Source organism: Aethalodelphis obliquidens, unplaced genomic scaffold (assembly GCF_003676395.1).
Source record: "Aethalodelphis obliquidens isolate GAN/ISIS:26980383/991018 unplaced genomic scaffold, ASM367639v1 scaffold26, whole genome shotgun sequence".
In the NCBI taxonomy this organism is placed as follows: Eukaryota; Metazoa; Chordata; class Mammalia; order Artiodactyla; family Delphinidae; genus Aethalodelphis; species Aethalodelphis obliquidens.
Window position 1 is genome coordinate 22816690 of NW_020837970.1, and position 13294 is coordinate 22829983.

Sequence of the window (13294 nt, forward strand, 5' to 3'; positions counted from 1 at the left end):
AAGGTCAGCTTTCTAAGACTGTTCCAGTACATAAGAGCCCACAGCTGGAATAACTCTGTAAGAAATAATTCACTTCTCCTTGAACAGTGAAGTTCACATTCATCATTGGGAGGGACAGTGACTTAACTCCGTCCACTCCCAGCACTATGCAGACCTTTGTGGGGAGTGTTCTGGATTCAGAGGCTAAAATGGGAGGTTCTGATAAGATGCCTCTGGGATTCCAGATCTAAAGGAGGGAACAAAGCCAAAATCCAAGAAGCTAGGAGAGCAGTCTAGAAGATACCGGCACTGAAGGGGATCAGGGTGGATGTTACCGAATCAGAAATCTGCGACCAGGGATACAAGAGCAAACAAGCCAGGAACAAATGGGGAAAGGGGGTTATAGTGTGTGCGACTGTCACAGCTGCTTTTTTGGGCCAAATAAGGCCTGTTACATAAGTGGTTTAAAATACCAAAGATAGAACAGATGGCAGGTGATTCATGCCCACACAAATTATTGCTTTTTTTTTTGCCCAACTATACTCTCCTTTAAGGCAAAGTAGGGTTTTCAAGAGCCGTGCAGGTATATTGATGGCCCAGTTATAGTTTTTCCTGATTGAATCTCACAATTAATGAACAAAAATGAATATGCCACTAAGATCTCTAATCCTAGAGACCAAACAAAAACACTTTAAAATCCAGTAAAATTGAGAAGATCTTAGAGTGTAATATACAAAATTTCAGATCTGATTTTTCATATCTTCAATGTGTTTTTAAAAGAAAACTTTATGGGCTTCCCTGAGGGCGCAGTGATTAAGAATCCCCCTGCCAATGCAGGGGACACGGGTTCGAGCCCTGGTCTGGGGAGATCCCACATGCCGCGGAGCAACTAAGCCCGTGCGCCACAACTACTGAGCCTGCGCTCTAGAGCCCACGAACCACAGCTACTGAGCCTGTGTGCCACAACTACTGAAGCCCGCGCACCTAGAGCCCATGCTCCACAACAAGAAGCCACCGGAATGAGAAGCCCACGCACCGCAACAAAGGGTAGCCCCCGCTTGCCACAACTAGAGAAAGCCCACGCACAGCAACAAAGACCCAACGCAGCCAAAAATAAATTTATTTAAAAAAAGAAAACTTTTTATAACCTGTGCCTGATATGAATAAGGCCTTTTACTTTTTTATTATAAACATTTAGGCTTAAAGTGATTATAGCTGACATTTAAGACCAACAGGAGCCAGTGGCCTGTTCAAGGACAAATTATCCATATTTCAGACTAAATCAAAAGTAAACATTTTCTAAAGTCCCTTCATGTCTACATTAGTTCTGTGGAAGCCAAATGCAGCAGACAAGCTCTCTCCCCTCCCCTCCACCCTGTATATTCTGTAGGCTAACTTTAAAAGTGTCTTTTCCACAAAGCAATATTAATATACATTTTGAACCATTTCCACATCTGAGTTCTTGAATGCTAATTTAATTGATTTTTCTGAATCAACATTTTTATTTCATCAGAAGAATATTGCAAAAGATCCTGAGTTATGTTATTTTATAGTTTGGTATTTTCCTAAATAGGGTGGGGTGGAGAGAAAGAAACTATTCTGATGATCTTCACTTGCTGGGTTTTTTTTAATTTATTTTTTTAAACAAGTAATAGCAGTGAATTCATGTCATTTCATAAATGCTTGCAAAGATTAACTGTTACAAAGTTTTCTAAATAATAAAGCTATATTCCTGAATATCTGCATTTGAATATGCTAATAATCAGTTTAAAAGCAACACAGGCAGTAAAGGGGAGGTGACCATTCTGAATCACAAAGAAGAAAAAATGTTGTCACCAGCAGTGATGTCACTCATCCCCAAGGTTCTGAAAGCCTATTAGAAATTAGCTTTAGGGAGAAATGTCTTCTGACTTGTCATTGGTTCTAAAAGGCAGTCATTGTTAAACAAACACAGACCCCTTTTTGGAATCTATATAATAAACTCAGACACATTAATCTCTACTCACGTCTTTAGTCGGGGTCTGACCCCTAACTCTCATGGCTATAATGGAAGGAAGGAAGGAAGGGTGAACTGAAATGACATTAGCTAACAGTTTGTGTAAAGGTTCAGATGTGCCTGTAAGCAAATAAATATAATTTCTTAACTTTTTGTTTTCACTGAGTCCCGTAAGACAGAAAGTGTCTCTCCGTGATGATCAGGATTACATTACAACGTCTGTGTACTTTGTTTAACAGTGTTCAGTTAACCCCGAGATTTGATTTAAGAAAAGGCATGGAGACGAAAGAAGAGGTCACCTCCTGTTTGGCCTGGATGTTTTGGTCTTTGGACAAAGCCCTGCCTTTAAAGAGTCAACAGTTCTTGGTAGTACCCCTGCCTTTGCCACTGACAAATGTTTATGACCTAAAACATCTCACTGAATCTCTGAGGGTCTCGGTTGTGTCATGTGTGAAGTGAGGAGAACAACACCTTCTCTACCAACTATGAAGAACTACAAATGAGGCGGGGTGGAAGATGTGAATGTACTTAGCAGGTCCTGCCATGCAAATGAGATGATAGTATTTCATAAGACCTGCTTTCTTAAGAAGAGAACAAGTATAAGTGTCATCCCACATTCTTAGACTATCAGAAATAGTGCACATTCAGGAAACAAATGCTTACCACAGTTACGAATAAAACTATACTTTGATGAAACTAACAAATTAGAATGAATAATATAATCCCTTTAAAAAGTTATAGATTAGAAAACTAGACAAGATACTAGAAACTTGCCAGCCAGCACTTTCGAATTCATATTTACTTAGTGGCATCTCTTCAGTGCTTCTGGGCAAATTTATGAGATAAGCATAGATCTTTAATGCCTCTCTCCCATTCTAGATTCCAGCTGAAAGGAACAATAACAACAACAACAGAAAAAGGAATGGGAGGGACCTATATTAGTGTTAAATAGGGAAGGGCATCATCCTGTGGCAGAAACATAAAGACACTTCTGCTCAGCTTTATGCAGATCATACCAGGTTAAAGGGAGACACTGAGCAGGGACTTGTAACTTCCCTTCCTGAGAAAAAGCTGTGTCCCATGAAGAAAGGTGACTGACCCACTTGGAACAGCCCAGAGACCTGAGGATTTGTGCAGTGGTTAGAACAAATGGCTGCAGCAGCTTACATTTCAGATTCAAACCTGTGGAGAAAAAGGGAGGGCTTCTTTCCAGGCATTTCAGCCCAAGAATCTCCCTCCATGTTCCCCTTACCTTAGGCCTACATACCCTTGAGCCAGAGTGAATAGGAAGGGGGCCCCACCTGAAGCATGTTGGCTGTGGGAAGGGGAGAGAAACCTGGGCATGGTTTCTAGGGGCGAAAAGGGTGAATGAATGCTTAGCAGCCACATTTACTAAAATTGTAGGCTCTTGATCACTAGATGCTTCACGCATACCTGAGTTCCAGAGTGAGGTGGATTTAGCAAACCCTTCCTTTCCTATTGATTTGAGGAATTCATTTGCCACTGCCGTTGCTTCTTGCTCATCCATACTGCCTGCCACAATTGCTAAGCTAACTTCAAGGTGATTTGTACAAAGCTAATCCAGCACTAGCTTGTTCTTGAGAGTCTGGCTCCTACAACCTGTCCTGCCAATACTCCTTGATGATGGAACTGTGCCTTCAGAAGCGGTTGAAGTGTCTCCCTGTCACGGTATACCAACACACTACTGGGTTTTTGAGGCCTCGTACTTTCCCAGTAACTGCCTCCCCTGAGAAGATTCCCTTGTGTATCCAGAAAGGAAGCCATGGTGTTTTGAGTTCTGAGTCCCAACAGCTCTCATGGACTCTGTCCAGTTCCACCAGGCCTGGAATCTAAACAAAGTGAGGCTATCTAGGCTGCAAAGGGTGGAAGCAGCCTCAGCCTGGCTGCAGAGTACTCAGTTGCCACTGCTGCAGCAGCCCGGTCTCCCAGCTGGAGAAAAGGGCGGGCCGCAGTGCACTTGGTTGGGGGGAGGGCTGCATTTACTCCTGGAGGTTTCTTGTTACCTTACTACACCACTCACATGGTTTGCTTTTAACGGTCTGCTTGTCATGTTCCATTTGACCTATAAAAATGCTAGCATCCTTTAATAGATTTCTGTTAAAAAGTTGAATGTTTCTTATCAGGTCACACAGCATATTTGACAATAATCGCCAGGATCCCACAGGACTGACAGCTGCTCTTCAGGCCACAGACCTGGCTGGAGTTCTGCATATGCTCTACTGTGTCCTCTTCCATGGCACAATCTCGGACCCCGGCACTTCTAGTCCCAAGGAGAGTTACGCTCAGAACACAGTCCAAGTGGCCATTCAGAGTTTACGTTTCTTCAACAGCTTTGCAGCTCTTGACCTGCCTGCTTTTCAGGTACCAGGAATTGGTTAACCAGCCAAGAGTAAATAATTTTGTGTAGATATGGTGAGAGGTTCTTTTCCTGGATTGGGGCATAAGGAATAAGCTACAATACAGGGAATAATAATACGTACTATTTATTAAGCTGCTGTATTCTAGGAACTGGATTAGGTGCTTTGCATATGCTTTCTTATTTATTCTCATGACTACCCTACAGAATATTATTATACCCATTTTACAGGTGGAAAAGCTGGCAGTTAAGTAATTTCCCAGGGTTACACATGGCTGAGCCAGGACTGGTACCCATGGCCCCAAGCCTATGCCATTCTGCTACTTATAAATCTTCTGTCTTGATTTCTTTAGAAAAGGCATTATCATACCATAAACATTTAAATATTAAGGAAAGTAATGGTTTCTTATATAAACACGACCAAAATTAGATAAATTGTTTTGATTGATATGACTGTCTATGAATGATTTAACTGACTTGTATCCAACGTAAAGTGCATGTGTCGTTAAATGTGCAAACCCCTATAAACACTAAGGTTTTATAGCTGAAGAAAACTTGCTTTATGTTATAACACCAGACTGTCAGCTTAGAAGCAGATTGTTTTTCATGTAGGAAATTTAATTTTCAAAAACACTGAACCTTTGGAACAGAGCAAGCCCCAAGGAGTAGACTTTCTCTTTCAGTTTATTAACTGTCAAGTGATTTCATTAAAAAGGGAACAAACTTGGCAGATAATGAACCCATAATTTAGATGAATTGCTTTGCTCAAAGGGAAAAAGGTTATAGAGATACAAATGTATGAAAATTGTGGTCTTTGGTCATCGCAAGATGGAAGAAACACTTCTGTTTTGTAGCTGGTGACAAATGTGCAGTTCTTGTCTTCCTGTCATTCTCTTCACAACTGGAAATTAGTAAGTCGTATCATTGGATTCAGTATCTTTCAACTGTGTAGAGTTAGTTTATCCATCATAAGAACAGAAATCTCTTCCTTAGGGTTAATGCTTTTCAGTTTTCAAAGCACTTGAACTAGCCTTAGGTGGTAGCTACACAATATGTAAAGTTCTGAGAGTTTACAGCCACACCTAGAACAAGAGGTACCTGCTCCAGAGAATGCCAATGGTTCTTGCCTCTGGGTTGAACGTAACATTTGTGTTTTATGAAGACCCAACCCCATTGTGTTCCGTCTGGAAACAGCTTAGAAATCAAGATATGCTAATTTTATGCCCTCAGAATATGGAGACCAGCAGGCTACCCATCAGCTAGGTCCAACTAGAGTGATTTCTTTTGTTACCAGGGATTATGAAAAGCAAATACCTAAAAATGTTCCTGAGCTCCTGGTTTATGGGTCTTCTGACCAGGATTTATACTGCTTCAGGGGTCACCACATCATACACAAGCATTTACATTAAGTCAGCCATTTATTCCATCAGTCACTCTGAGTGTCAGGGAGCCCCAGGTCCCTGCCCTACCCCCAGCCCTCCATGAACTCACAGCCTGTGCAGCCTTACTCAAAAGAACCAGTGAACTCCAACCAGCCCTGCTCCCTCATGACCTTTAGGCACAATGGCCAATAATGTTAGAAAAGTCAAAAATCTATTTCTGGAGCCCTTCATGCCCAACTAAGATGAAACCACGACTTCTCCTCTGCAGCTCCTTGCCGTATTGAGCCCAGAATATATTCCCTACCTGAGCCGCTTTTGCCACAACCCCAGGAGAAACACCAAGGTGACTCGAGAGTTCGAGCCATTCTTAGAGTGAGATGCCCACCTCCCCAGGGGAATGTCCTTTTGTGGCTGGTTCCTAACACTTCTTTTGCTTCTTTCTTCTCTGTCCTTCCTGTTACTCCATATTTCTCTTAATTCTTTCCTGCTTTTTCTTCTTTTCCTTTTCTCTGTTCTGACTCTCCTGTCTTATTTTAGTCAATTTTGCCATCACTGCTTCTCATCCTCTCCCCAGACATTGTTCCCAGGTACCTTTTTCCCCTTAACCAGTGCATGGGCCAGGAAGGCCTTCAGGGACCTTCCTCCTGGCTGCCATCCTTTTGGTGCCCAAAGTCGAGCACATGTTTTTCTCTTATGCTTCATCAGTGTGTGCAGGGACCCAGATACCTAGAATTTCTAACATCAGGTCCTTTAATACATCTACCAATGATTACCTTACTGTTCCAGTTACTTTTATACATTTGAAAAACAAACAAACTTAGTGGGGTAAACAACAACCTTTATGATCACAGATTCTGTGAGTCCAGAATTCAGGCAGGGCTTTTCACAGTGGAGGTGGCTTGTCACTACTCCACGATGTAGGGCTTCAGCTGAGGGGCTCGAATGACTGGGGTTGGGGGGTATGGAGAAGAGGGGCAAATTGACTCAAATAGCTGGGAGCTCAAATTATCTGGAGGCTCCTTCACTTTCATGTTTTATGCCTGGGATTGATTACTCAGAGACTAGGTTCATCAAGGACTACTGGCCAGAGACTCTACGTATGGCTTCTCTATGTGACTTGGGCTTCTCAAAACATCATGGTGTCTGGGTTCTCAGTAGGAGTTTCCTGAGAGGAAGCTCCTGGAAAACAACTGCTCCAAGAGAACCAACGGAAGCTGCATGGCTTTTTTATGCCCTAGCCTCAGAAGTCATATGGTTACATATCAGCCATCCTCTCTTGGTTAAATCCGTCATAAGCCTTCCAGATTCAAGAGGAGAAGACATAGGCCCCATCTCTCAGTGGGACGGCTGTCAAAGATTTATAGTCCTTTTTTTTAACTAACTACTACACTCTGTTGAGCAAGCTAAAGCAAAGCATCTGACCACATAGACATCATTGCCATAGATAGACGCCTGATCAATCGTGCAGTACTCAAGTAAATAGCATACAAATGCACAATATTTGCATTGTAAAGCAATGGGTGAGTTTAGGAGAAAAGTATTATTTTTATGATAGATATGGCCAGAGAAACTCATATTCTAGTTCATTAAAACAACTTACTTGTCAAAAGTGAGATTTCAGGAACTATGTTTATAAAGCACAGGAAAAGAGATTTTAGGTACAGCATGGGTCTGAGCTCAGAAAAAATCTGGGAGACAATTTATGAATTGCCTGAGAGGATTGAAGGAACTGAAGAAGAAAATTGAAATGAGATAAATGGTCTGACCCTCTGAAGAGTTAGACAAGACAGTGTAAGACATGTTGACGGTTTGAGTCCCAGTGCATCGCAAGAATGCATCTCTGTAGAGCTGTTATGGAGAAGCATCCTCATCAAGACCTCTGGGTCTCGAGTCAGACTGACCTGACTTTGAGCCATCATACTACCAAGTTGTATGACCTTGGACAAGTCATTTGAATCCTTAACACTGAGTTTCTCATTTGTAAAATAGAGATTAAAAACACTTACCTCACAAGTCTGAGGTTTAAATGAGATTACATAAAGGCACTGTGCTAACTAGCACATAGTAGGCCCTCAGGAAATGTGGACTGACTCATATTCTGAAGGTGAAGAATTTACCCAAACCATCTTGCAGATGCTGAATCAAAAGGTTAGGTTTCAAATGCAACATTCCCAGTGCTTCTGCACCCTTCTTTGAAGCCATAAACCTATGTGATTGTTTTGGTTGAGAACTCATCGCATAGTAGTCACAAAAGATTATCCATTAGAATATTTTCTTAACTGGTTCCATTTCATTATATACTAATAAGGCTGTCAAAATATTTTTCTCCCTTCAGCAAAGAGTCTGATTTCACTCTGAATTCATATTGGCACAGATGGCCTTGAGATCCCGGATATTGTATAGTGCATATACTTTGACAGTTTTTACAATTGAAGGTGGTCTCAAGAAACAAATCAATGTACTGACTTGGCAATTAATTCTGGCTAAAAAGGAAATATAGTTTCCTTGATAAATTGGTTTAATTTTTATATTCAAACTTACATGCCCCTTGACCTGCTCTTATCAGTGAAGGTTAAACAGAGGGCACTGGGTCACAGCAAGCTGGACACAACTAATTAAATAAGGGCTGAGCTGAGAAGGTGTCACTACTTGATTTAAAGGAGCAGGGCCCTCCTGAAGTCTCTTTGGGGCTTGAAAAACATTTTGTCTCAGTGCAATGAAACGGAGACAGAAGGCACTCTTAAAATTTAGTAGTAATTTTGTTTCAACAGTATTTATTAAAAAGACTGTGCCTCCCCGGCTGTTAGGCAGAGTGAATTCATTGAAACTTCCAAGCTGCAAAGTATCTGACCTGGTTCAAGCCAGCCAAGACCTCAAATCAAGAGATGAGTTTAAAACACTGCCTTTTCCCACAGGCTGGCAGTCGTGCTTCATTCCAGTGTGGGCTGCGAGTGCATTCTGTGGGCCTCGCCTCTCCCCTTTGCCCTCCTGTCGCTCTGTCTGTTTGACATGTTTATTAAATAGACGCTTCAGGCTGCACAGACAGACTCAGGCTCTCCTCCCGCGTCGCCCACCACCAACAGCCCTTTGACTGTCTCGAGAAAGGATCCCAGAAGCCTCATAGCTGAGGGGGCTTCATGGTTTGTTTTTTGTGCTCTTTTGGGGGGGCAGGGGGAGGTTGTTGGGTTTTTTTACATTACTTTGGGAGCACAAGAGCTATTTGAATAACTAATTGTTATTTATATTTCTTTTCTATTTGAACATAAGTAAATAATTAGAGTCATATTTTTATCCCTGCATACAAGAAATTATTTTCTCCTTCAGAAAAAAAAAAAGTATTGGAAGTTAGCTAAATGGTAGATTTACAGGTGAATTTTAGTATTATTATATTTTCCCAAATTTTCTACAGTGAGACTGTGCAATGAGAAAAAAAATACCTTGTTAAAAATGGGATAAATACTCATGCTTTAGGTGAATAGTGTCTTGATCCACGTAGTACAGGCATTTGGTCTGCTATGCTTTATTTTCTGTTTTTTTTTTTTCTGTTTTTTTTTTTCAGTTTAAACGTTGCATTTATTATGGTCGTTTATTGGAGCAGGAATCCCTGAACTGAACTGTTAAGCACAGTGCTCTAGAAATTTCATATGCTTTTCTGGCATCATGGCAGAAGGTGCACAGGGCCCAGGTGTGTTTTGTGATTTGCAGCCCTGGCTGTCCCTGGGCTGGGGAGTTCTAACTGCTCCTTGTCTTTGTTAGTCTATTGTAGGGGCAGAGGGCTTGTCCCTTGCATTCCGGCACATCGCCAGCTCCCTACTGGGCCACTGCAGCCACGTCTCCTGCGAAAGCCTCCTTCATGAGGTCATCGTCTGTGTGGGCTACTTCACTGTCAACCACCCAGATAACCAGGTAAGAGGCACAGGAAAGTTCCTCAGACTGCTTCCCCAGCACTGAGAGTGTGAGGTATTGGAGTGAGAAAAGGCAGGCTAGCCTGCTGGAACCCATCTGTCCTGTGTGAGGCCCTTTAACCAGGCTCCAGGGATATGCCTCTGACTTCCCTCCAAAGAGATTTGATCAGCACTAGACCAGCACTAGGACTTCCTCTTAAAGCTATAACAATAAGATATTTTTAATAAAATGTTCTTCTTAAGCCACACAGAAGCATCTACTCCCTTACCACATAGATCCTGATGCTTTATTCGTATTTTTTTGTGGTTGTTTTAATGAAATAGATTACATCTTTCAACTTGGGTTACTTTGCAAATATTATAGCATTAGTCTGGTGCTTTATGAAACTGCTCTTGGTCTTTGGCTTCTGCCTAGGTGCTTAAGAGGGTGCCAGATGGTGTTGGAGGGGAGCCTGAGAAGGCAGGGCTTGGGCCTTACCCCCTTGAATCACCCAGAGTAGTTTTGCTTTTAACTATTTTGATTATTCGGTTTCTAAGCAAGATTTCATTTGTAAATAGGGTTCTGTTGCTTTAAAAAGTTGGGAAATCTGTGTTACAGATTTTATTTTAAAAATAACAATAATAAAGCACTTTACCCTTTTTTAACTTTTTATTTTATATTGGAGTATAGTTGATTAACAATGTTGTGATATTTTCAGGTGTACAGCAAAGTGTTATACATATACATGTATCTATTCTTTTTCAAATTCGTTTTCCATTTAGGTTGTTATCTTTATTTTTAAAAACAGAGTCATGGCATAACTAACACATCAAATTGTAATTCCTGACTACCTCAGTTATCTAAAGCCTCATATTCAGCAACCTTAATTATGTGGATTATAGCTGAGAAAAAGGCCTATGAACAGCCCTTAACCCTCACTCTAAGCTTACTGATTTTTATTTTAGGCAACTCACTAATAAGTGTGCTTACTAGGTTTATTAGCCTGCAGTAAACTAGACCAGGGCGGAAGAAGGAAGGAGATAGCTGTAGTGCCAGAGCCAAATACAAGGTGAGAACCTACACACTGAGAGCTGCAACTGCCTATCCGATAAGGAGAAAGAGGATAGAAAACAACAAGACAAGCACAAGACCTCAGAAATTGTAGCCATCTGGGACTTCCCTGGCTGTCCAGCGGTTAAGACTCTGCGCTTCCACTGCGGGGGGCATTGGTTTGATCGCTGGTCAGGGAACTAAGATCCTGCGTGCCGCGTGGCACGGCCAAAAAAGAAAAGAAAAAAAAAATTGTAGCTATCTGGTTTCGAAGGGACACTAAGCCCTGTATTTGATTTCCCTGGATGATTGTTGATGCCCCCCGTGCAGACCCTGAGTGAGCATGGAGGCAAAATGTATGTTCTGTGCATTCCCTTTAAGAAGGCTAAGGAATATGAAGTCCATTCTAGAAAGATTTCCATGATTAAAATGTAGAAAATGTGGACCCTTGCCAGAAGAAGCGTCATACGTAGAAAAATTCCCCTTTCGCAGACCTCGTTGCCAGAAGGGCAGATCTTTCTCACCTCCCGCCACAGGAGCACTCACGCAGTGCTCTCTCAGGTACTGATGCTTTGTCGTTTCCGTGGACTAAGCCCAGCAGGTCCACGAGTCTCTTACAAGCTACTCAAGGAAGGAAAGTTGAGCGAAATCTCCTGTGTGGTTTTCTTTTCTTCATGTGTGTCCATTTGACCTACTAAACTGCATTTTGTTTCCCTCTAAAAGTTTGTTTTTATTTTTCTGATTACAAAAGTGTTTCTTACTCATCATGAAAAAGATAGGAAGTGTAAAGAAGGAGGAGGAGTCACAGTTATCCCTGATCTCACTGTTGAGATAGTCACTGTTACCATTTTGGCAGGTTCCTTACAGTCTCTTTTCTGTGAATATTTTTGCCAGTTAATATTATTGAGATATAATTAACATGTAACACTGTCTTATTTTTAAGTGTGTACAGTGTGAAGATTTGATATATTTATATGTTGCAAAATGATTAGCACAGTAAATTTAGTTAGCCATCACCTCACATAGTTAAAATTTTTTTCCTTGTGATGAGAACTTTTAAGATCTACTCTCAGCAGCTTTCAAATATACAATACAGTATTGTTGACTTCAGTCACCATGCTGTACATTACATCACCAGAACTTATTTACCTTATAACTGGAAGTTTGTACCTTTTGACCACCTTCACTCACTTCGCCCACTCCTTAGCCCTCTATGAATATTTTTACATAGCTGAGGTCATATGGTATATACACTCCTATCCTGCTTTGTACACTTAACATTATATCATAATCCTTCTTTGTGAATACAGTTCTTAATGGCTGCGTGGCTTTATCTTGTGTAGACAGCCCATGGTTTACCTCACAATTTCCTGTTAAGTCGTTTACCATTTATCATGACACTATCTACTGCACTTATAAAGAGGTAAGTAATTTGTGTGTGTGATAATATTTTGCTGTACAGTTCTACAGCAAAAAGTTCAGTTTCTTCAGCACACCCATGTTTAGGGATGGTTGAAGCTCTTTGCTTAAACCAACTCTGTTGTGATGAATTTACTGAACTCAGAACTGTGTAGGATTTCAGAGAGATTTTCTGCTGTTGCCGGACCACAGACTAATCCTCTCCTATAGATAAAACACACACTCTAAGTATCTCTGGGCTCACCAGAGTCAATGAGAAATGGGGTCGGGGGAACTGGTATTTGGAAATGGCATGTTAGAACTGACGTGGACCTGATGGCAAAGTGAAGACTGGGCATGTTGGGACAGGAAGAAAGCAGATTAAATGGGCAGAGAGAGCAGCAAGCAATCCAAGGAGGAGACAGAGACCCTGTGGCTTCTCAGTTGGGGAAGAAGCTGTGGGGTTTAGAGGTAATTGTTGAGAGGAAGAAATTAGAAAAGTAAAAAAGGCCAGACCTCCTTTCTCGACACCTTGCCTCCCAGAGGGATTGAATCCTAACTGGACATCCACTTCTGATTTGGTGGAAGGTAGAAGGTCAGAGAAGTCAGTTCAGTCCTCAGGCAATTGCTGAAATGCAACAATCTGTGAAAAGAAAGAATATGACAAAAAGTAGAGAAGAAATCAGAAATTGATAGAAATGATAGTAATTGTCAAACACTGAGACATTGCACCTTATGGAGGTGCTTTTCTAAAGCATAACCTCTGGTATTTGTAGAATTCTTTATACTGCTTGCCCCATCTGTGGCCTCTTGGACCTCATTAGCACTTCATTGAGGCTGTAAGGCAGAGGAATTACTCCCACCTCACAGACAGGTGAAGAATCTGGACTCAGAGAGGTGAAATGAGCCCCCTGAAATGACATAAAGAATTGCTTAAATACCAGGACTAGAACACAGGTCTTGCAAAGCCCAGCTCAGTGTTCTTTTCATTTCACATTGCTTAAGAAAATTATATGTATCACCGGCCCATTCTACCAGTGATCTCTGAAGTATTTCTTGGGCAGGGGTGGAGGGTTTAGAAGATGATGCCCATTTACCTAGACAGTACACTGAGAAGCTGCCATTCTGCAGCTCTGAATGCTTCTGGGACATATCTGTGTGCCTTACGTGGGGAAGACACGTAAAGATCCTGGGAAAGTGTAAATGAGTGTGTTTTATGAGCACAAA

General features: G+C 41.5%; 1 protein-coding gene across 2 annotated transcripts in view; it reads left to right on the plus strand.

Moving 5' to 3' along the window:
* SCAPER (S-phase cyclin A associated protein in the ER) overlaps positions 1 to 13294 on the plus strand; it is a 494267-nt gene that overhangs the window by 444180 nt on the left and 36793 nt on the right. For both annotated transcript variants that reach the window (XM_027123707.1, XM_027123708.1), the window contains exons 28-29: positions 4120 to 4357; positions 9491 to 9640. In XM_027123707.1, coding sequence (XP_026979508.1) covers positions 4120 to 4357; positions 9491 to 9640 — 388 coding nt within the window. The remainder of the gene's footprint in view (positions 1 to 4119; positions 4358 to 9490; positions 9641 to 13294) is intronic.